Genomic DNA, 25,058 nt, shown 5'->3' with positions numbered 1-25,058 from the left:
GAGGCAGATATTACCCTCAGTCATTGGTGGAGACCATGCAGAGCAAAAAGAAGAGTGAGTATTACATTTGTTGGGTGCCCAGAAAGTTGACGAATGAATACCAACTGTTCACTAACATGTTCAAAATATCAACTTCATGTGGCTGACGATACTATGACAGTTATGTGAGTACAGCTTGTTCCACTGTCCCCAGTTCGCCAAAAAAACCCAACTATTGCTTTGAGTACTGTGAGTTGGAAAGTTTAGAGGAGCAAAATGGTTACTTTAGCTAATTAATTTCACTCTACTGATCAACTGTCATCATTCTGACATTTTTGTTATCTGCAGCTCAACTCAAAACTGTTTTAGCAATGCAAAGCTGAGCCGAACCGGGCTAGGATACGTTTCTTATTTCCACAAACTCCCGATGAACTCCCCGTGTCATGCACAGTTCAAAACAGATTTGATTTCGCATGTTTAGATTTAAAGATATCAGTATGTGTGAGCCACTTAAATATGAGATGCAAAAGACTTTTTCTGTCCACTTGTGCTCTCCAAGGGACAGCATTTGTTTTTGAAACAGTGTGTCAGGCAGTGATAACCGCAGTATCACACACATTTGTAGCGCCAAATCCAGTGGTTGGTTTTGGTTTAATGATGCCAAACATTTTCACGTCTTTGGCTGCCACACTTAATATTACTCCATGGTGTAAATATTGCTTGTTGTTAATACTTGTATTTGATAACATAAGTTCTGTCCATATTTCCAGCAATGGAGCACAGGATTTTTTATAGGGCCATGACACAATGGCTACAACCTCTTTTTCTGCTTTGTCACACACACATGCACATGCACACACACATGCACACATTCTCAGGCGAGGGCCAGTCAGTGGACATTAAAAATTATACAGGCCATGGACTGGGAAACGCCTGTGAAAACTTCCCCCCTCATAAACACAAGTCAGGATCGGACAATAAATAGAAATTCAGGAGACAGAAATCTGAGAGGCCGTAAATGCATAATTTTCTAATCTGTTACGAGGCAGACAGCCAGTTCATATCGCAGTGCTGGAAAAAGGGCTTGGACAAATGGAAAATCATATTAAAAAGTTGCCAGACAGTCTTTCCACTGTAAACACATGATTGTGAATGAGTGGCAGTGGAGTTTGATTTATACATGTTGTAGGTATAATCTGGTTTTGGGCATTTCTTCACTATGGTTGAGGCGTGAGGTTAGAAGAAAAATGTTTGCTGAAGTATTTATGAAACTTTGCAAAATGTCGAATGAAGCACGTACACATTTGATCCACATGGCTTAATTTCTATAAGACCAGTTTAGTCATCTTTATCTCACCTAAGCAAAAGCACTGAGGAATTGTCTTCTCTCCTCCAGTAAATTATTTATCACGTCCTATGATAGGCTACAAGAACGTGTGTTCAACCTTTGAACGTGCAGAAGCTGACATTTCAGGTTACTCAGGGTCGCGTTCCTCCAGTCTGTCTGTGTGAAAATCTCATAACAGATTCCAGTCATTTGTTGGAGCTGTCGGTGAACAAAGCTACAGTAATTTCAGCTGCATCAGCCTTTTCCCCTCCAGAGTCATGTCTTCACTCTGAAAACAGAGTCAGCGAACTGAAAAGAGAACAAACAAAGCTGTTAACAGTTTTTATTGTTTTCATATTTCCAGCTAAACAGAGAAAAGGTCATCTTAGGAAATGATCATAAAACAGCAGTTTAAAAATCCAGTTGAACACATAAATGATATTTTGTAGTCTATATACTATATCTGTTTTAACTTTGAGTTGTAGCTCAGCAACTTGTACTGCTGTCACCATTTCCTTCCCTCCAAACTTTCATGTTAGCAGTACATAACCGTCAGCTTGTCTGGCCGATGTGGGCAGACAAGCATTTTATGCTGCTACTGTGAAATGCCATTTTATTCTCCAAGTGCATATGGTTACTGCATTGGCCACTAGAGGGCATAAAGACTCAGTAACAAAGCTGCACTGAAGTGTATCAGATAATGGGAGCTGTGGCTGTATCACTTAGCATCTGACTAGCTTTGCTGCGTTAATGCTACAAAATGCATTAATTCTAAGAGCTGCTGGTAGGCAGATTTTGTTACCGTAGCCAGGCTAGCTGTTTCACCGGCTTCCAGTTTCTATGCTAAGCTAAGCTAACTGGCTGCTGGCAGTAGCTTCACTTTACAAAGAGATGTAGGAGAGATCTTCTCATCCAAACTGTTCGTCCAAAGCATTCTGGTTGTATTCATGGGCCCTGGGAACAGGACCCTTTTTCATGTTCCCATTATGTGCCATATAAATCTGAGGAACATAGGATCCTGGGAACATAGAAATTACATCCTTTAGGCTTTTTACAATAAAATGAAAGCCATGGTTCTTCAAATTGAAACTAATTCAGTGGTCACACCATGAACACTATTTATATAGGTGCAGTTTGCCAGTGGAGCAGACAGTGTGGTTCAGTACATCTACTACCAGCCCATCATCCACCGCTGGAGAGAGACAGACTTCTTCCCTTGCTCCGTCACTTGTGGTGGAGGTAAGATGGAGTTGAATTGTTGGCATTGTGAATTAATTACTTGATAGCAGCTAGCAATTTTGCCAACCAACTGATGGGAAGCTGTGATGGCAACAAGATATCTTCTTCTTACTGAATTATTGCTCCTTATTGCTTTTGAGGTGAGTGCCACTTTTTGTCTGTAGGGTACCAGCTAACATCAGCAGAGTGCTTTGACCTTCGGAGTGGCCGGGTGGTTGTGGATCAGTACTGCCATTATTACCCAGAGAACATCAAACCGAAACCCAAGCTCCAGGAGTGTAACATGGACCCCTGCCTGGCCAGGTTGGAGACCGAGAGCCTAACCACAGACATCCGTGTTTAATGATCTGCCAGCAGCACTTTGTATAATCCTAAATCCTAATTTCCTGAGTTGATTCTGCTTTTTAGTGACGGCTACAAGCAAATTATGCCATATGACCTCTACCACCCTCTGCCTCGGTATGTACTCACAACTGCGAGGTGAAATAGTAACAAATGTTGATAATCCCCATCCATGACTCCATGACTAACCTTTTACAATGTCAGATGGGAGAGCAGTCCCTGGACTGCCTGCTCCACCTCCTGCGGCGGAGGCATCCAGAGTCGCTCAGTGTCCTGTGTGGAGGAGGACATGCAGGGTACCATCACTCCCACTGAGGAATGGAAGTGTCTCTACTCCCCCAAGACAGCTATCCTGCAGCCCTGCAACACCTTCGACTGCCCCACCTGGCTGGCACAGGAGTGGTCACCCGTAGGTGTCCTTATTTATTCTGTGAACATTTTTTTTATTGTTCCTACTGGTTATTATTTCTTATTAAGCGCCGTAAAGCCTCAGAAAATTAGAAATGCTGAGAAAGTTCAGCTAAAAATGCCTAGAAACAGTTGTAAATAGATATCTTCTTGTGTTCTGTCGCTGTTTCCACCTGGCAAGTCAAATATTAGCAAATGTTTCATTTGTCTTTTCTGTCTGTGAGTCCCCACAGTGGGTCTTAATTAGCCCATGGTGTAAAAAAAATGCATGATTAATTGTCTAAGGGAGAAACAAAAATATACAACAGCCTGAGCTGGGATTTTATCATCTCTTCAGGCATTTTTAACACTTCAGGACGACTTGTAACAGCTTCAGTGAAAGCACAAACTTGCTGTGTGATTCAGAATAGCACTGCTAACATCAGTTTGAGTGCCCTTGACCACCCTTGCCCTTGAACATGCCATTCAAAACATAAATGCTTTGATTAAAACCCAAAGCCCAGCAGCAGATATGGATTCTTAAACTCTTTTTTTTGCCAGACACACCCAGGTTATCATGGTGGTGCACCCAGATCATTTAACATACTTGTTAGCTTACTTGTTTGGCATAGTTGCTGTTACATTAACCAGAAATGTCCCATACAGCTTCCTTGTGGGATTTTTCAACCACACCAGTTATACAGGCACAAGCAGAAGCACAGGGAGCCTAATCTGTGGCCCTCTAAAAACCTGGATGCTGTTTACCTAGCACATTCTTCCTTGTGAACTTGCCTTTAAATGCTTGTTTTGGCAGAGGATACACAAAGTTCACCCCTGTGCAGAGAGCTGCAGGGATTTTGGAAGGTCTTTACTTTCCTTGAGTCAAGGGCTAAGGCTTTGTGTCAAACACAAGCAAAGGGGTGTAACTATAGGAGCAAGACTTAAGACGTTATCTGTGTGTAAATATTATCAGAAGTCGATCAGTAATTTATGGATGATATCTCCTGAACTGTCCTGTCACACCACCAGTGCACGGTGACCTGTGGTCAGGGGCTGCGCTACAGGGTGGTGTTATGCATCGATCACAGAGGACTACATGCTGGAGGTTGTAACCCCACCACCAAACCCCACATCAAGGAGGAGTGCCTGGTGACTGTGCCCTGTTATAAGTCCATAGGTGGGTTACATTGTGTTGTTTTTGGTCACCAAACTTGAATAAAATGGTGTTTCTTTTGTGTGATGTTCAGTCCTTTTCTTTTCTGGGTGATTTGTTCTAGATACCCTCCCAGTTGAGGCAAAACCTGTGTGGCATAAGCAGGCCATAGAGTTGGAGGAGGAGGTCATTGTTACAGAGGAACCAACGTGAGTACCAGACACCCACATATGCACGCATGGATACAACAAAGGACATTTTAGAGTAATTCTGGTATTTTAAAACCTATTTTTACACAGTATGGTGCATAAAGGACTGATAATAACAACAAGTTTTGGAAATGCTGGCAGCATTTGGTGTTTTAAAGTCACACAATAACACAAACTAACTGAATGAGGCAGTGGTAGAACAGCAACCCTCATGTTCTGAGGTAAAATTACTGTCTGTCTCTGTGGGTATCCTTTTTGTTATCCACAATGTTGTCAGATTCTTAAAATAACAACCTGAACCTGACGGTGACAAAAACAAGCACTTTTAGTGGACGCACATTGCCCCCAGGGATTACATTGCAGCCATTGCAGCCCTTTTCCTGGCTGCCAGCTGAGGCAATCTACTGCACCATTTCCACATCGTTTTGTACATATTAGTCATTTAGACCCAAAAATACGTAATTACCACATAATGAGATCACAGTGGTTAGAAAACTACTATTTGCTGCTGCCTTCTACTGAAAGCAGTAGGAGCTGCAATTCAAACTTTAAAATATATGATTTTACTTGTGCTGGCACTCTGTACTACAACCATATACCTGCAATGTACTGCCAGAAGTGAGCGTTCTGTTAAAACCATCACAGGTGTCATGGCCTTATACCACAAATGAGTTAGGAGGATGCAACTGCTAAAGCTATAAATGACTCTCAAGCTTCATTACCCGGAAAAATCAGGGGAAATTTAATTCTTTAAATCATCCTGCAAGGCTAAAGAAGCTAAAGTCAGATACCAGATACACAGTTTCAAGAATGGTTTTCACAAACCGGAGGTTTGGATATATCTGGACGTGAAACTGAAGCAGACAGGGCCCGGTACTGCCATGAAACCGCCATATTAGCGAGGTTGCGTTCGTGTCAACAGCCATGTACAACCGCATGGAGCCAAGATGCTCTATAGCTGCAGCCCCCATCCCTCTTTTTGACACTTTTTGCCCTCACTGAAGTTAAATGTTAAATACTCTTTGCTTGCTTCAGTGAATTAGTGTTGGGGGTTAGGTAAAGGGGTATATTGTCAGATCTATGTAATGAATATGCTGTGTGAGGTTACGTAAGGTAAAAGGGGAAGCTGAAGGTGAAAAAGGAAAAACACCTTTTTGGAAAGCAGCAGTCTGCTCAGTCGCTGTCCACCAGCATTACCTCAGCAAGCGTCAGATGTTCCAGATGTTCTTGTCCCACATATCAATTGAATAATAAGGGCTATCCTCTAAAGATGAACAATATTTGGACTCTAACCCGTGCCTTGCATGACTCGTATTAGCGACCATGTTAGCCGGTTCAAAACATCTGTTACTTTGACTTATTTTTGGAGTGAGAGGGGGTGGGGGTGCAAACGCCAGAACATGTGATTTTGCTCTATTGCAAAAAAAAGCATGTCTTTCCTCCAAAAGCACATAAATATCTGCATATAATATGCAGTCATTCACAAGCCAACAACAATATCTGCCTACCATATGGGGCCAGGTTACGGATGTGAGAGGAAAGAGAAGGAAATTCCTGTGTTAGACTTATTGCACCTCCATTGCCAGGCCTTATGCCTGCCCTGAGCCACCGCTGTGCAACTGCTCGAAAAGTTGAGCCCATATATGTTCCATAGCTTGGCCAAAAGTGCTTTTTTCACCTTACCACCGCCATGAGTAAATAAAATATCTCCATTGATGGAAATTTAATTGATATGATTAGCATGGGGCTTTGGCGGACACTACAAAAATGTATTGTTTCCGTTCCATGAATGAAATCAAGATTGTTTTTGAGCCGACAGATGTGATTTAACTACGCATGAAGATAAGCATTTCTTCTGGTTCACATGTTGACTTTGTTGCTTATGTTCCAAGGTCTAACTACCAATGATTCATTTGTTTGTCCAAAAGGCAATGAGTCCTTGAGCACTCATAAAAAGCCAACTTAGCTGTAATTATGAGCTCTTTATTGAAGCATCTTATAAAACGGCAGGGTGCTCTTGTGTTGTGGTCAGACTTCTCAAACAAGGAAGAATGCTGCACGTTGGTGCAGGCTGCCATGCTAGTAGGTATCTCCGTGAGACACATGTATGCTGATAATGCAAGCTGTAGGAAACTTGGTAGTCTGACAACCGAGGGAGTGCAGCGATGGAGCCATAGGGCTGAATAAGCTTCACATACTGGGGTTAAGAAACAATATTTCTACCAGTCATATTCCATTTTGATTGAAGGAATCCAAAAAGCAAAAAGAAAATACCATTTGTTTTTTTTGCACTAAACCCCATACCAAAAAACTGGACACTGAAGAGACTTAACCATAATTACAAAGTGAGCAACAGAGCCAAGTTACTCTATATGATGTAAGGGGAGGAAATTACAAATGACCTGTTTCATTTATTTCAGTTCAAAGGATTTGCACTTACTGTGTATGTAGTCATTCCCTTTTATTTCTAAGCTAAACAACTACATCCCTGTTCATAACACTGTGACATTTGCTGCTGATTCTGACTGTCTGCAGGGCAGTAGTAATTTCAGTATGCTCCTGGTTGGAACTGTTTTTGTTCAGTGCAAAACTAGACCTATGCAAGCACTGTTTTAAAGTAATGCTGAGCAACCAGCCATCAGCACCAGATGTGTCACTTCATGATTGTTTCTGTTTCATGGTCTTTCAGTCAGTTGAGGGGAGCTCCAATGGAAATACAGCAACTACTGATTCAGTCAGGCATAGTGGTGATTTAGTACAGTTATTTCAGCTTGAGGATCTGGTGTTTAAGATTAGTTTGTATGTACTGAACACCTCTATTATTGTGTTTTGAAAATCCCTTTAAAGTCTATCAAGTCTGCCAAAAGAAGCAGTGGTGAGCTCAGCCCGAGACAGGGCCGCTGATGAATGCTGTAAACATTTGGGCTGCCTCTAACCGCTTTGTAGGCAAGATCAGGGGTAGAACTGGCTGTAATGACAACAGTGCAGTGTGGCACCCTTGTGCAAAGAGAAAGATAGCCAAGTCTGATGCACTGCTTTTAAAGTCTTTTACCCTCCAATGTTGAATATTCAGACGTGTTTATTTTTAGAAAGAGTTTGTCTGCTGTGGTTAAACTTGCCTGTCGTATGGGAAAATATCAGAACCAGGACTGAGGGCTGCAGAAAAGTTCATTTAGTATAGGTCCTTTAGAGGGTATCAGGTGCACCGTGTGTTACAAATGTTGTTTGGCCTTAATATTTGTATGTTTCGAAATGAAAATCTTTCCAGTGCTACATTCCACGAGCATTTAATGCACCCAAAGATAACGATCACCTGATCTGAGCACTGATCACTGAAACATTATGGACGTTCTTCAAATTGTCACCCAGGCTCGATGGGCCTTCAGGCATTCATGAACGCCAATAATTGACAAGTATTTCCTTCTTTGATCCAGTCTTTAAGATGAGGAAGGATGCACATGAAAGCCATTTATCCAAGAATGGCTGATGGTAATGCTTCACGGCTGTTCAATTAACCACAGCAAGACTGAATTTCATAAATACTGAATGACTTAAGTCTGAATACTGCAGCAGTGCTCAAAAACCTGTGGCTTGTTATCAAACTGCTTTCAGCACTGCAGGTTTGCAAACAGTCAAATAAAAATGTAGCCATTTTTCAAAGCCTTTTTGTATATAACCCGTATAGTTATGTGAACTATAAGAACTAAATGAACAGCATATTGTCCATATGTTTATGCGTGTGATTCATTATCCTGCTGGCTCTCTTCTCCAGCTTCATCCCTGGTCCCTGGCAGACCTGCAGCAAGACATGTGGCGCAGGGACCCAGCAACGGACCGTCAAGTGCCAGGTGTTGCTGTCCTTCTCACAGACCGTTGCTGAACTGCCTGATGATGAATGTGACGGGGTCAAACCTGCCACAAGTCAGCCCTGCTACCGTACTCCCTGCTCTGGCGTTTTGGGCAAAGGAAAAGAAAGCGAAAAGGAGGGAGAGGAAGAGGAGGAGTCACCCAAAAGAGAGGAACTGCACGACTGGGAGTATGAGGGGTTTACGGAGTGCTCAGAGAGTTGTGGGGGAGGTATGGCTCATTATTGACCTCTCTTCATTTGAGAAAGTAAAGAAATAGGCTTGTTAACTTTTAACTTTTCTTGTTAACGTGCGCTAACGGCTCTGTGAGGCTGGCACAGTGGTGCTTTGAGCGAAAGGTTAACATCCCCACGCTAACATGCTCACAGTGACAATGCTACCTGAAGCAGGTATAAGGTTTACCATTTTCACCATCTTATTTTTGTGCATAAGCTGCTAACATTTGCTAATTTGCACTCAATGCAAAGTACAGCTGAGGCTGACGGGTATGCCGTCAGTTGTGTGTAACTGGACAAATGAAAATTTTGACCTGATGATGCCACTAGATGGACAAAAACAGCATGACCAGTTCCTTATTTTAATTCACTCTCATATGTTTGAACCTGAAAGTCAGGAGGTCTTCAAAGTCAGTAGGATGTGTCTACTGGGCAGGATGTACAAAATTTCGTGGCAATCCATCCAATATCTAATGTTAAACCCATAATGGAATTGTTTTTTTAATATGAATACAGGAAATACATTATATTCCTTAGTTTGAACGCACTGTAAATCCTCAAGGCAAACCCCAGTTCATCAGCGTCACTGAATTTGTTCAAGTTGCTGTACTAAAATGAAACATCCCAGCAGTAACCGGTGACCTGACGTCAGTGGATGACTAAAGCCATGCCAGCATGGGCTTTGAAGTAGACGTGAGTTAAATGATATTAGATGACAATGGATAGAATACCAAGTTTAACCTTAAAGGCATCACTGACTCTCACAGCAGCAGTGCATGGACAGAGACAGCTTTCCTAAACATCCTGCCAACAATCATTGAGGCCCGCTTTAATCTCCCCTCCTCCACATTCACGCCTGTATGCCTGTGTCTGTGTGTTAATGTCTGCATGTGTAACTTAATTTCTGCACATGGGCGTCAGCTTTTGTCCGTGTGTGTGTGCGTGCGTGCATGCATTCGTGTGTGCGTGTGCACTCACCCAAACCCAACAAACTCCCATTCGGGGATGATTACAGACTGGTATCAGATGTCACATACACACCCTCAGGGCTGCGCTCCTGTGAACCATCACACCACTGTGGCGTTTGAAGTGCCCGTTTCACTGTTATTGTCCCCAACATTAGAAGCAGACGCAGAGATTTATGTTACATTGCTTTTAACATGACCTGACATCACGCCCTTAAAGTTTATCCACAGTTTAGGATAGAGTTTAAGCAGGCAGCTGCACTGTTTGCCCTATTAGATACAACCACTGCTTGCTTTCAGTGAGAGGCCTTCTCTGGGTAGCTGTATGCATGTGTTTGCATTTTTGCATTCTTACAAGATATGGGACAGTGAGTATGTTTATATTAATATTTTTAAAGTTTAAAACACTTGTGATTGAATGCATTGATAGCTTATGGTTCTTGGGACATCCCTTGTGACTGCCTGGTACTGTGTAATCCCAGGTGTGCAGGAGGCTGTAGTCATCTGCCTGAACAAGCAGACCAGGGAGGCAGCAGACCAGAGCCTGTGTGTGAGCTCCCGTCGGCCCCCGCAACTCCTCCAGGACTGCAAAACTCAGCCCTGCCCACCTAGGTACGGTAAAAACCCACAAATCAGACTTACATCACTATCATTCAGACATTGTTTAAAATAGTTTGTGCATAAACTAGACTTGATTGATGGATGCAGTAAAAATTTGGAGGAAATGTGTTTTTGGAAAAAGGGTTTGGCTGCAGAAAATATTAATTAAAAACAGGACTGAATTCTGGCTCTGCTCTTTATTAGTTTTCCAAGACTGTAACCCAGCAAAATATGTAATATATAGAGTTGGGACGTTCATGTACCATTTCCTAGAGCCCTGATGCATCCCTGGGATCTACAGCTGGAACTGCTTAACTTTCAGACTCTATCAAAAAACACACATCAGACAAGTTGAATCAATTAATCTCTACTAATCACTGGTTGTGTATAAAGGAGATTGAAATCCTTATAATCCACTTAGTTATCCCTCTCAGTTTAAACCACTTGGGCCAATTAAATCACCATTTAGACCATTTGACTCCAAGTGATACTGAAGCAGAATGACAGAGATGGATGGTTGTATCACTGAGAGCAGGAAATGAGCCAGTGGGATAGCTTGTGGAACCTGGTCAGAATCAGACATGATGGAGATCAAATGTCAGTGGCCCTTTTGACACAGAGATACTGCTGTGATGAAGATTCATTGTCACCAAACAACCAACCAACGGGGCTGGCACAACGCTGCCCCACTGTGTGATTTTAGATAGCAGGGTGTGACGTGTAACTCAACATTGTCTGTGTCTAGTAGCTTCTGTGTTTGTGCATTTTATACAGAACGGCGGAATAATGCCGCAACATTCCCGCCTTGAACAAGCTGTGTAAAATGGGCAACAGGTAGCGATACCTGCTAGGCTCAGATCTTGAAAGTTTTTTTTTTTAATGGTTATGTCAGCACAGAAATGTAGGAGGCCTCTGCTGCTCTACTTGGAATGAACACACATCATTCTGACAAATTTACCACATTATTAGACACAATATAACATTCGTCCTGAGGGGATGCTATTGGAAAACCCATGGGAGCCCATATGGATTCCTCCTCTGGGTATTATGAATGTCCTTGAAAGATTTAATTCAGATTACATTATTATTATTATTAACTTTCAGTAACCTATGTACAAAGTTGACACTTTGATCTTTATCTTTTGGGAGCAATGAAATTTCATGGAAATCTTGGCCATTAGGTTTAGAGTTACCTGGTCAAAAAGAAGGGTCTTCATGATTTTGTGCAAGTCATAAGGGTCAAGAGATCACTAATCATTGTAATCACCCTCTGGGGAAGATGAAGTTCCTTGCTAAATTTCAAGTTGAAGTTATCGAAATGCCACTATGCAACTATGATGTTTGTGCTATTGTAAGCACTGAAGATTGTTCTCATAGCATTTTGTATTCTATTATAGTTTTAGTCAAAGTTTTGCATTTTTTTTGCCCTAGCTGTTATCCACTGGGCCCCAATCTAGAAGACAGTGGATGAACGATTTTGGAATTTCAAAAGTGACGTTGCAAACATTTTTTGTAAACAGCGCACAGAAAATTCATCAAATTCATGAAATACCTGAGTGGTTAAACTGTATAATGACATGTTGTTTAATATAACTGAGCCATGGCTAAACGGTGAGTGGATTTTGTGGTGGGCCACACGTTTCAAGTTAACACCGTGCACAGAGTCGGTGTTCCACCACTCACACTGTTGTCAGAAAACCCAGAGGCTTGCAGCCTGCCCTTGCCTGTTTTTCCAGGCCTTGAGTCTTGTTTTCAGGCACAACAAACGCTGTATTGGGCTTGTTTCCTTTGGCCCTTTACTCCCTCCCTGAGGCCTCTTCACCCTCCCATATTAAGCTACACTCTTTGGATACTGTTCCCTCTGAAGGGAAACAGCCATAGGATTTGGCTTGTGAGTATAGTACTGGTCCAGAAACAAGTTTCATTCCCAATTCTCCTCAGTCCCTGGACCCTTGAGTAAATATGAGTAGTTTTGAAAGATCACCTAATCTGTCAAGCAAAATGTAAAGTTGCTGCCATCTTGGTCAAAGCCAAAGCTTTCAGATGTGTTTCAAGGCACAGTGACGAGTTAGATACATGCCACATCACTTTCAAGATTGGAATAAAAGCAAACTTTGATGCTAGATTGATCACCCTGTATGAAAGTGTGTAGGACAACAAAGTTAATATTGATCCATGGAGGTCATTGGAAAAATGCGGGTGGAGAAGTAATGCTGCAGGGATTTCTCAAATATCTCTAAATTCAGGCCCCATGAATCACTCTTTTCGTCTTCACGCATATTCACTTTCATGAATTTCACTTCCATGAATTTACACATTCATAAGACTGCAAGAGTGTCCTCTCATGGGATCAAATGAAAACATCAAGCATTCTGACTGAACTCCTCCTGACTGTAGTCCTTTATAGATTGGATAATGGGGCGTTATGCACACACACACACACACACACACACACACACACACACACACACACACAAAAGATGTATTGTAGTTAATCAGGATTGGCAAAGGTTAAGAGTTGAAAAATCATGATATACAGTGGTGTGATTAATAGTTTGACAGTTTGATGATTAACATTGTATTTACAGGTGGGAAACAGGAGAGTGGAGTTCATGCTCAGCTACTTGTGGGGTTGGTCTGATGACCCGGACTGTGACCTGCACGCACCGGCCCTCTCGGAACAGCAACCGCACTGAGGTTTTGAGAGATGAAGACTGTCAGAACCCCAAGCCCAGTCCAGTCCAAGCCTGCAACCGATTTGACTGCCCTCCTATGTGGGACACACGTGACTGGGGACAGGTAGAGGATCTCACCTCTGAAGTTCACCACTATAAGTTCCTGGTCCAGCAATTAGGCTGAAGCATCTAGCACATATTGCTAATATAACCCCGGCCACTTATGCGTTTTTGTCTCTGCAGTGCTCCCGGAGCTGTGGTGGTGGATTTCAAAGAAGGCAGGTCCTGTGCAAGCAGCGGTTGGCAGACGGCAGCATCCTGGAGCTGCCTGACACCTTTTGCCCTTCCAAGAGTCCTGCAAACCAGCAGCCCTGTGCCAAGCCAGAGTGCCCACCTCATTGGGTCACAACTGACTGGTCCCAGGTAGGCTTTCGTCAAGGCACCAATCTACGCTTTAAAGCGGACAAAATCAAAATTTTATGCATTGAGTATTTTCATATCTTATGATATCACTTATTTGTCCAGTGTTCAGTGACTTGTGGAAATGGCATTCAGAGACTAGAGGCAGTCTGCAAAAAACAAGGTAAAGATGGGGGGCATTGGACTGTGGACCCTAAGAACTGCTCCCAGATAGCACGACCCAACAGAATCCGGCCGTGCTCCCTCAGGCTCTGTGAAAGTAAGTAACCCTCTGTTTGGCTCTGTTTCATCAATTTGTTCTGCAAAGAGAGTGGAAATTAGTGGAGAGATTTGCTAGTTAACAAGAAGTACATTAGATAGCTAACTTTGGTCAATTATCTTTGCAAATGCACAGAAATACAGATAGCAGATAACAGATAACAATAATTAAGCCATTTACCTGTCCGGTTAATTTCATCACAGATTCTGTCAAGCCTGATCCTACCATACTGGCCCAGAGGAAGGTGTATATCCAGTGGAAGAAGGGCAAAAAGTTACACTTGGTAGTGGGAGGCTATGCCTACATTCTGCCCTGGACAACTGTGGTCCTTCGCTGCCCAACCCGCCACTTCCGCAAGGGTCACATCCAATGGTTGAAGGAAGGAAAGCCCCTGGTCAGCCTTCCACACCTCTCCATAACGTCACTAGGATATGTGAAGATTCAGCAGGTTCGTGCATCTGATGCAGGGATATACACATGCATCGCAGGTCCGGCACAAGAGCATTTTATCCTGCAAATAATAGGCAGCAAACAGAAGCTCTCTCTTCCAGAGTCATGGCTCCTCACAGATCGCCAGCAAAAGGTTGGGCAGCCAGATGTGACCTCAGCAGGAGAGAGACATCAGGAGCTACCCATCTCCCTCAACCAATACGACAGCATTGTTGAGCATTTGCTTGAATTTAAAGGCTCTCTCCAAGATGAAAAAGACATTGGTGATAAATCACACTCCGGTGAAAAGAATAGGTCGACCCTGGAGGATGAGAGCTCTGAACTTTCAAGCCTGCTCGTACTCACGGCTGATACTCACAGGCTAGATGAGATCACGCACAACCTCTCAGAAGGCCTTGGTGGACCATGGGGGGAACAACTCATCGCACAATTGCTCAGCGAGCTCACCATGGCACAAGGCGAAACCAATGAGTCTACTCTTCATCCCCCAGAAAGTGCAGAATCCTCTACGCAAGGGCCCCTCCTTTATAAACCAAACATCAAAGCCCATACATCCAGGCCAAGAAGCCCTGTGATTATCCAACGATCCAGGAAGGTCGGAGTGGTGTCGTCGTCGGACATGATAGTTCATGTGGGAGTGCCAGTTTTGCTGCAGAAACCCATTGCTAGTTTGGAGCTGAGGTGTGAGGCACTGGGGAACCCTGACCCATCCCTCACATGGACAAAGAATGGAAAAGAGTTGCACTACAACAGCAGGTAAGAACTGCCCTGTAATGTGTCTTTTTGTGCAAAAGGCATTAACAAAACTTCAGATTTTGTACAGAGGTAGCTGACTGTTCTTTGACAGAATTGTTATAGATTCAGTGGTTACGTTGTCTTTGTGTCGGCAGAGTAGGCCTGTTGCCTACCGGCTCACTGAGGATCCAGTCTCCAAGCAAGGTGGATGAGGGTCTGTACACCTGCACTGCAAGGAATCGTTTGGGTTCTACATCTCTTTCGTCTTGGCTGCAAATTACAGGTAAGGTCCACAATAATAACAGTATAATTTTACATATGTTTTAAAATCATATCGTGTTATTAGTGTTATTTAATATGCTTATTTACTTTCTTGTCCGTAGATAGATGAGAAGATAAGCTGTGCTCTCATGTCTGTACATCATGAAACTAGAGCAAGGAGACAGCAAGCATATCATATCATATAGACTAGAAAAAGGGGGGCAACAGCGAGTCTGACTGTACCAGTACCTCCAAAGCTTCTTTTAATTAACTGTAAACTGTTTTCCTAGTTAAACATACAAATGAGAGAGTTGGTATTAACCTAATGTCAAGCTGAGTTTGTCCTAATATACTGTCAAGTAGTCCAGTTTAAAGTAATATGTGTTGTTCTTTTGTGGTTCGGGCTGAGAGATTCTGGGAAAGCATTCTTTTCAGCTGAGAAACTCACACAGGCATAACCACAGGCACAGATATACAGTAAGCTTTTACATACCCCAGTGGCTCATTTGGCTGAGTCAGTGATGGGGAATGTCCGGAGCGTGCCACAGCTCGGGTCATCTCCAAGCTGTGCTGTCCTTCGTCTCCTCAGAGCATGATCAGTCACAACCTAGGTGCATTTTCATCAAAGCACCGCCACGTTGGGTTTCCTGATGCTCCGCTTTTACTCCCCCATACAACATCAATTAGAGTTTCCAGGCAGTGTTTCAAAGAAGATTTAGTGGCTGCATCTCATTCGCCTAATCTAAATGGACAGGATAAAGGGATTTGAAAGTGCTGAAAAATGTCCAATCTGGATTTTCTTCTATTTTTAATTCAAACTCAGTTGAAGGTCATGTCTAACAGATGCACTTCAGAAAATCTTCAGAAAGCAATCCCAAGTACTGTGAATGACTTTGTATGGAAATTGAACTGATGTAATTCTCTCCCAGGTTCTTTGAAAATGCCATCTCATTTTTGAACAAGAACAGGCCATGACACTCTTGGTCATGTCAGAGACCAAATTTAGAGCAATCGCAACAAGAGACTGACTAAAGAACATATTGAAGTATAGTATTATTAGTATTCTTATTATCAGTGTCTATCAGGCAAGATAAATCATCTTCAGTTGTGTCAGATGTTGCTGTTAATTTCTCTCTTCTTTTGACTTCTACACTATCGAGCACCTTAAAGATATATTTTCTTTATTGTATTTTCAGGTGGCAAAGGAAGGAACTGTGTCCAAATTAATGGTATGGGAGCAAATGGCCCTGTTTGCTCTGAGAGGAGTAACAGCAGCCAGTCTGCTGAGCTGTGCCATGGACAAGCCTGCCCCTTCAGGTACCTTGCTATTACTACATGTCTGTCCACTTGGATACTTTGAGTATTAGGTTTGATAAAACCAGATCCCACTGTCTCCTTTACTTGCATTCCAAATTTCTCCATGGAATTCAATCATGCTTTATCTATCCTAAGGTGTTGAGTCCTTCTGGGCTTAAAACATCCCCAGAAGCTTTCTAATAAGCTTATAAACTTGACAAGTTATAGTCTACTTTTCCTCCGTGGTTTGTTTAGGTGGCGAGTGGATCCTTGGTCACCATGCTCAACCAGTTGTGGAGGAGGGTCACAGACTAGGAGTGTCCGTTGCATGAAGGGTCCTGAGGGCAGATCAAGAGAGGTGGGCAGCCAGCACTGCCTTGGCACAGGGAGGAGACCCTCTGACACCAGGTTGTGCAACCAACTGCCCTGTGCCAGATGGATCACAACCCACTGGGGACTGGTGAGTCTACTTACACTGGCCACAAACACATGTCAATAAGTACCTGGACTGCATCAAGGCTGTTTGCTTCACTCTGTGCCAATTCTTGGTCAGATCATTTGAGATAGTTTCTCAACTATCAAGAACAGGCAGTTTGGAGCATTTGTTTATTTTATTTGCTTTCCACAGTACTGAAGGCGGAAGCACCCTGCTAATCCTTACTCATCTATTAGGAGACAAATGTTTGTTGTAGTTAGGGAAGTCATCTTTTCAGTCTGAAAATCCCATTGTCTTTAAAACTGTTGCAGAATATTTGCCAAAAAGTAGCTCCCACGCAAAATATGAAGTAATGGTTTTGTTATGAGTCATATTTTATACTTAAAAGCAGAACTTCTGATAAAAAATGTCCTCTTTTAGTGTCATGGCCAATGTGTGGGTCCCAGTCTGGCCACACAGCACCGCCATGTTTACTGTCAAGACACGAATGCCACCAAAGTCCCTTATAAGATGTGCAGTGGACTCCAGAGGTAAATATAGATATCATGATATGAACATACTGGATATCAACAGAGTATTTCTGACAACGTTTAGACCCTTTCGTTTCTGTGTTTGTAACCGTAGGCCCATCTCCCTGAAGAACTGCTCCACAGAGGCCTGTGCCCTTCACTGGCGTGTCGGGCCGTGGACGCAGTGCACGGCCACCTGTGGACGGCACGGTTTCCAGTCACGCCAGGTGACCTGCGCACACCGTCGAACTGGAAAGCCCACGCGTGAACATCACTGCATGTGGAGGCCTCGCCCTCCGAGCTGGCAGCGATGCAATATTTTGTCGTGTGGCAGAGGTAAGAAAAAGTGTCACTTGTGCCAAACTGGAGACAGGTGGTGTCTTAATTACTTAACTATATGTTGGATTTCATATTCAATATAGTGTAATTGCATACAGTATGTTGATAGTGCTCTATATTTAAATCTACTCTGACAAGAAAGGTGAAAGTAAGCTCCGTACAGCACTAACTTGTTGCTGTCAGTTCCAGCCTCTGGCACACAACACAGCCCTCTGCTCTGTCTTGGGTAGAGGCGATTAGACTTAAAGTGAGTACCTGTCATAAACTGTAACCTCTGTGTTTTGCAGCAGGAGAGTGTCGAGACAGCACAAGGTACTGTGAGAAGGTTAGGCAGCTGGAGCTTTGTCCGCTGCCCCAGTTTAAGAGTCGCTGCTGTCATTCCTGCAGAAACACCTGAGGCTGGGACAAACAAAGAGTGCCATGGACAGCCTGGATAGACTGGGAAGACGCTCAGACAGCCAACAGAGACTTGAAACCTCTATGCCCCATCCTTACACCCACAACTGTCTTTATGATCAGTCTTGGACGGGGATGCCCGAGTGTGGGGGAATGTTTGGATGGTCATACCGAGAGTGGCTGTGACCTACTCTCCTCAAAGATGTCATGTGTGGGTTTGAATTTGGAAGTTTTGAGAGCACTGACAGCAGTGTGTGTTAATGAAGGCTTCAGTTTAACTTTCAAATCTGAAGTTCACGCCAGCAGCAAAAGTAACTAAGATACATTTCCATTGCTTGTCATAGAAACTTGTGGTGACTGCCTTGTGTCATAAAGGGGAACTTGTGAAGAATCATTATACTGGTGACTAGCAATAATGCTGGTGTCCGGTGTCGTTTCAGGGGTTTCCTAAAACAAATGGAACAGTAGTGCTGCACCACCATGTTCTGTTGTAGCACCTTCACTTCAAGTCCAAATTAGGGTGCATATTATCATGCAATTTAGCTTACAATACACAAACATGTAGGTCATGCACTCTTTTTTTTTTATTGATTGGCTTCATACCCAGGGATTCTCAGAAGACCCCTGAGCTTTTAATGACCACTGGATAGTTGTGTGTTTGCCTCTATTGTCTTTATGGTCTCCAAAACAGTGTTGATAAATAGTTTTGATGCTAAATAAGCTTTTATTAATGAGGTATGTGTAAACTCTTGTTTAAAACTGAAATACAGCACAATGCTGCATGTAAATGGGAAATGCTAACATGACTAAATGCCTATTATTTGATTAATGGTACACATTTGGTATCAGCCACCTGGGAACTAGATCTGTGCTATCATTTTTGGTCATTTTAGCACGTGTTGACCGCAGTGTTTGGTCAAGTCATGTAAAGAGGAAAGGAAGGCATTTTAAGTGCATTTTTGGCTGAATAAAAAGTAGGACATGATAATGATTTATCTTGCATGGGTTGCACTATGGAGGTGTATGACTGAAGCAAGTCAATTTTTGGAAAAAAAGACTTATTTTGCACTCAACTCATCCAAGTCTTTGTTCAGAACATGGCTTGTGGAGTTTTTTTTTTGTAAAGTTACATTGTTTATATATTTTGTTTTGTGAGTTTGGTATTTCTTGGAAAGATATTTGTCAAAATGTCCCTTTAACCACTTGGTTACGTTACGGCATGTTTAAATGTGAGGTGAACATAATAGTTCTTCATTGAGCCAATGAAGCTCAGTCTATGCTGTCCACCAAATGATATTTTTGCTTTAGTGTGACATTTTAAGAAAACAGCAGTTACATTTGACAGTTCTTCTTCCTTGGACAGATTTTAGTGTTAATTGAACTTAAAATATGTAAATATGACCTCTGTGTTATATTTGGATATTGGATAGAACAATAGCAAACTTTTTAAAGATCGTCATTAATGTACCAGACTTGCATTACTGTTCTATAGACAGAGTTTGCACTTTTAACGTTTTGTCCAGGGTTCTTCAATTCTTCATCATCAAGTGCAACACATACCTTAGCAGGAGACTACTTGGCCTTTCATTAAGGTGTGATTATTTGATTTTATGAGAGGAAAACATAATTAACATAATACTTATGCTCTTAAGTTATGTAGATATTTGTTTTGTCCTTTTAACTATTTATTTTCATGCGTGTTCTTGTGCATAGTAAAATGTAAATAATTACAGTGGTGGTTTTAAAGTATTCATTTCCCTGCAGGTTTTTTTTTCTGGTATTTGATGTGCATGCAATGGGGACCCTCTGCTGGTGACACAATGCCTTGTGCTCTGCTCATGCCTGGTTAATCATTGAATAAAACCAAATACATTCCTTTCATAATCTGTTTTGATTTTCTATTTTGTTATATCCATCAGATCACTTTAAAATATGCTTGTATGCTGCTTAGTCTACTATTGTCGCTGATATCTGTTGTTATCTTGATATGGACAACCAACAAGACCACTTGCTTTGATACTGAAGACTACTGCGTAAGATTTGTCCTCTCCAATAGCACAGGCACACAGGCATGATCTTAACAATGTAAAGAATTACTGTGGCAATAACATCATTGTTGAATGAAATAGGGTAAGACTATATACAGAGGGTGATCCATGCGTCACGCGTAAATCCAAACAGCACTGTGTTATCCACCCGAATTTGTTTTCTCAAAAATGACTGTTTCCTGGATAAATAACGTAAATTCTAACTATGAATCTGTAAGGTTGAACGATGACTGTCACCTCTGTCTTAACATTGAATGACATTATCATCTACCTATCCTCGAGACCATAATATCAAAGTCGTGACTGACTGATGGCATTCAAACATTTCTGCAGTGGCTGAGTCCTGAGGAGGCGTGAAGAAACGACAGCCACTGTCAGTGAAATCTGCTCTGAACAGCCTCTGAAACTGGAGCAAAAGTCCCACAAAAACCGCTCAACATGTGAGAACACATTCCTTGTGTCCGTCTAAATACAGAGGGACCGCAGAAAAGAGAGTAGTTGAGAGTAGGAACATGAAAAGTTATTGTTTCTTTTGACTCATTTGCATTACTTTTCATGAGTTACTACCTACCCTTGACTGCATCTGCTGCAATTTCTGTTACACCACTTAAATAATCCAATAATTGAAACTTGAGCACTTTGGCAAAATATATAAAAGGTGCATGTTAGTATAATGGGAAGTTCTACCATGAAGCCACAGGAAGAAGATGTTCAACAGTGTTGTGTTATGATGACAGAACTCTATTTGAACAGAGTTGATCAAAGAGCAAAGAAGTTCCTCTTCCTGTATTTATAGCGTAGTGTTCACTTTCTATTTTACAGCTCTTGAAGAGGGACATACTGACGCAGGATGAGAGGATATTCACTTTACAACATCTAGACGCTGGCACCAACAGCAGATCAGAACTGTACTTTTCTGATTTGTGCTGCTGATTCTTCCAGATCAGTTATGGTAGACAAAGATGCCTGTTATTCTTGTTTGACAGCAATCAGGGTGCTGCGAGTTTCCCTTGTGGATGAACTTGAAGGACAGATTGACTCTCTGCTGGAAATATTAGTAAGTCGGGAGGTGTTCACTCGTGATGATCGTGAGGAGGTGCTGTGTCAGTTGGGGCCCCGGGCAAGAGTAAGAAAGGTGTTGGATATCGTGGAGTGTAAAGGCGAGGAAGCAGCTAAGACTTTTCTCTCAGTTAGAACTCATCATCATCATCATCAAGAAGCACAGAGGCACTTCAAGAAAGATGACACAGATCAGCCTCAATCTGTAGGTATGCATTCAAACCACAGAAAGAAAAGATTTGTTTAAATTTGGAATGAGGAAACTGCTGTGGGTTAAACACTTGAAACTGCATTGCATTGTTCATATACACAGCACGTTGTGTTTCATAGGGTATTATCAAATAATCATATTAGTTTCCTTGTTTAATGTAAAGGAGGAAGTAAACAGCCCTATGTTGTAGAATGTTGATAAATAAAGCAACCTTGAACTGTGTGAGAGACAAATTATTAATTAATCGTATCTTCTTTTACAGAGTATATCAAAGTCCAACAAAAGCATAAGGATGTCGTCAGGCGCCGGAGTGAGAGCATGCTCTTCTACAACACTCGACATGGCGAGAAAGTCCTTTTCTCTGAACATTATGTCAATCTCTTGTTGGTCGATGGACACCAGGGTTTGGAGCTAAAAAGACACGAGGTTCTAGCATTTGGACAAAACCGTCTATCTTTGCAGCAGAAGTCGGGGGAACATAGGAAAATTGCACCATCCAAACTCTTTGCAAGCGTAATTGAAGACCGTCCAATCAAGAAAGTTTTGGTGACAGGGGTGGCTGGTATTGGAAAAACCATCCTGGTGCAGAAGATGCTGTTCGATTTTGGGGGAAATAGGGCCAATCTTGCATTTGACTTCATCATCCACATGACCTTTAGAGACCTGAATCTGATTGACAAACCTACAAACCTCCGGGAGATGGTCCTGCGTAAAAACAGGCACCTGGCTAAGGAACTGGATAGCATTTTAGCCAATGACAACAAACTGCTGATCATCTTGGATGGCTTTGATGAGTTCAGACACTACAGGAGCTGTGATGTAGACATATTTGTGACTGAACCAGATGAAGATGCAGAGCTGGTGGAGGTCTTTGGGAGTTTAATGCAAGGTGAACTGCTGCCCAACGCTTCTGTCATGCTCACAAGTCGACCCGCAGCTATCAACCACATCCCTGTGGGCTGTATAGACCGTTTTGTGCTCATTGCTGGCTTCTCCTTGGTTGAAGTTCAAGACTTTTTCTCACGTTACTTCCAAGACTGTGCCCTCGCTGACCGCATGTTTGCTGTAGTATCAAAGAATGAACTAATGCTAACACTGTGCTACATACCTGCGTTTTGTTACATTGTGTGCTGCATCCTTAAAGAAAGCAAGGACCTCAGTGGGGAGAGCCCCAAGACCATGACAGACATTTATGTGCAGTACCTGGTGGCCTTGCTTCGTTCTCACACTCAAGCAAGAGCGGAAACATTTGTTCTGGAGCAAAGAGCAGTGCCCGTCCAGCAGCTGTCTGATATTGTGCTGAAGCTGGGCCGACTTGCCTTCCAAAAGCTGATGGAGCATCAAACACTATTCTATAGCAGTGACCCAGATGTTGCAGTGTTAGAGGGATGCAGCCTTGTTAGTACCTTCCTTGACAAGACAGTGGCACAAGAGCCTGGCTGCATAGAGGAGGTTTACTCCTTTGCGCACCTTACAGTTCAAGAGTTCTTTGCAGCAGTTTATTGTGCAGTGACAGATCACCCATTACCTGATGCACTTCAACACACCACAAATCCTGGGGAGGGGTCCAACTATGGACATTTGGACCTTTTCAATCGTTTCCTGTCTGGAATACTTTCTGAACGCAATGCTAGTCTCCTGTTGAGGCAGGTGGGGCTGTGTTGCCATAAAGAAAAAGTGGAAACCTATCGTCAGAGGATCATCAGAGAACTTACAATGCTCTGTGAGAATGGGGCCCATATCCTGAACCACTTACACTGCCTGTTTGAGCAACAGGACTCCTCTTTGGCCCTAGCTGTACAGCCAAGGACACTACGAGTTAATGTGAGTGATGAAACACTCTCCCACATGGATTACAATACCATCAAGTACTTCCTGAACCTTACAAAGGGCAAAATATCAGAGCTGGATCTAACAGGGACGGGAGTAAGCTATGAGGCACTCAGAGATATTCAGGGACTGCTGCTCAGATGTGAGAGTCTTTGGTGAGTTCCAGGTAAAATTTGGTTTGCAACGTCTGATTCTCTGAAGTTTATGGCATTGAGTTTTCTTTATTCTAGCTTTGTTTTGTAAGGTTATGTTGTCTAAACTTTGAATTTCCATGTGGGTATTATGTGGGTAGTATGTCACGTGTCTTCTACACTAACTGCACTGTTTCATTTTTAAGGCTTGGGGAAAACACCCTCAATATGGATACAGTTCAAGTCATTGCTGATGTACTGGAAGTGTCAGAATGTATAATCCACCTAGGGTAAGATGTCAATTGATTTTGCAGGCTTTTGTTAATAATAATAATAATAATAATATATTTCTTGTATCAAAAAATGATTACAAGGACTAAGCCGATGTAAAGAGGACTATCATTCTTTATTTGAGAGACTAAAATTGCACAAAGAATGACCGAGACTATGTTTCACACTTTCTGTCATCCATTTCAGACTTGGATGGTCAAACATTGGTGATAATGAACTACATGTTCTTTCGAGAGCCATAGGGGTGAAAAGAAAGCTCCAAGAATTGTGGTAAGAAACTCGTGAGAAGGGTTTTGCAATATGTCACTCAATATATTTTGGGGAAATGAAAGACAGATGATGTGTCTGAGTCATAAATCATTTAAAAGCTGGCACAGATGAAATGACATTGAAAATGCTGTTGTCATATACTCCAGTAAAATTACTATTTGTTCAACTGGATGGAAGTCTTGTCTATAATCAAGTTTGTATTGAGCTTTCAGTCTATCTCCTAAAATAAGACAAACTGTTGAAATGGGGACAGACCTGATTGTATGGGCACAAAGTTGGGCACTGGAATCTGAATAAACTAAAACATTTAAAACATTGTTCAGGACATCTTACAGTCCTGTTACCTGTGTGCTTTCACAGGTTGGAAGGAAACCGAGTGAGCTACAGAGGTCTGCTGTCACTCAGTGACTTGATCCCAGATCCTCTGAAAAAAGTTGTGTGAGTGAGTTACATTTTTCAACAAATAACTGCAATTCATATTTCAACAATTTAATTGTTCTGAAGATTCTGTGGATTCCTTTTACATGCAGAGCCATATGGAATGACCTGACCGACACAGAGTCCTTGTGTGCTGAAGAAAGTGTAACTGTGAACTTCACAGATGACGATTCATGGGATGCGTGGGGGGCATGGGTCTTCAGAAGGTGTGAGGTCAGCAGCAACGAGAAGTTAGTGACTGTACTCCACAAAGTGTGCAACATTTCTGTCCACTGCTTGGAAGTCCAGTGGGCAAAGACCTTCTACAAAAAGTTATCACAACTCATCAAGCACAGGATTGAGTTCTGCACCGAGGACGACACATGCAAGAAGCTCAAAAAATTTGAGAGTATTTTGAACCTCTGACAGATGGACATGTACACCATCTTCAAGTTATATGCTTTGAGTGAAACTAACTGATTGTGGAGGACAAAAAGGTAAAAACACTGTATTGTTAAAGCATGGTTAATGTGGAAATAGTATAATTCATGCTTAATGCACAAAGAAATGCACAAAGAAATTACATTCCTCAAAAACATAACTCCTACTTCCTAAATAACATAACATAAATTCTACTGCTGATAATGTATGTGGCGGAAGTCCACAATTTATACTAATCTACATAGTGCTTGTTGTACATTATTATATGGAGGAACAACATTTACCACAGATAGCGTCAGTGT

At 42.2% G+C, this 25,058-nt stretch overlaps 2 protein-coding genes and 1 long non-coding RNA gene across 3 annotated transcripts in view; all 3 read left to right on the top strand.

Moving 5' to 3' along the window:
• LOC143317321 (ADAMTS-like protein 1) overlaps positions 1 to 4,640 on the top strand; it is a 75,147-nt gene extending 70,507 nt beyond the window's left edge. The window contains exons 9-14 of the mRNA XM_076725422.1: positions 2,434 to 2,545; positions 2,710 to 2,848; positions 2,954 to 3,004; positions 3,092 to 3,296; positions 4,304 to 4,451; positions 4,552 to 4,640. Coding sequence (XP_076581537.1) covers positions 2,434 to 2,545; positions 2,710 to 2,848; positions 2,954 to 3,004; positions 3,092 to 3,296; positions 4,304 to 4,451; positions 4,552 to 4,640 — 744 coding nt within the window. The remainder of the gene's footprint in view (positions 1 to 2,433; positions 2,546 to 2,709; positions 2,849 to 2,953; positions 3,005 to 3,091; positions 3,297 to 4,303; positions 4,452 to 4,551) is intronic.
• Positions 4,641 to 6,147: 1,507 nt separating this feature from the next.
• On the top strand, positions 6,148 to 24,741 carry LOC143317462 (uncharacterized). Its single transcript, XM_076725617.1, is given in 15 exon segments — positions 6,148 to 6,194; positions 8,409 to 8,713; positions 10,165 to 10,294; positions 12,967 to 13,081; positions 13,201 to 13,380; positions 13,483 to 13,636; positions 13,840 to 14,842; positions 14,977 to 15,104; positions 16,279 to 16,399; positions 16,814 to 16,838; positions 17,439 to 17,550; positions 17,893 to 17,979; positions 21,093 to 21,266; positions 21,639 to 23,302; positions 24,346 to 24,741. Coding segments are annotated over 15 exon segments (4,641 nt in total).
• Positions 23,580 to 24,329, top strand: LOC143317322 (uncharacterized). The gene is made up of 3 exons (XR_013076659.1): positions 23,580 to 23,627; positions 23,815 to 23,898; positions 24,259 to 24,329. It is a non-coding gene; the product is annotated as an uncharacterized LOC143317322 (long non-coding RNA).
• Positions 24,742 to 25,058: the final 317 nt, after the last annotated feature.

This window comes from Chaetodon auriga, chromosome 24, assembly GCF_051107435.1.
Source record: "Chaetodon auriga isolate fChaAug3 chromosome 24, fChaAug3.hap1, whole genome shotgun sequence".
NCBI lineage: Eukaryota > Metazoa > Chordata > Actinopteri > Chaetodontiformes > Chaetodontidae > Chaetodon > Chaetodon auriga.
The sequence above is the reverse complement of the archived record's forward strand: the minus strand, read 5'-3'. Positions and strand labels throughout refer to the sequence as shown.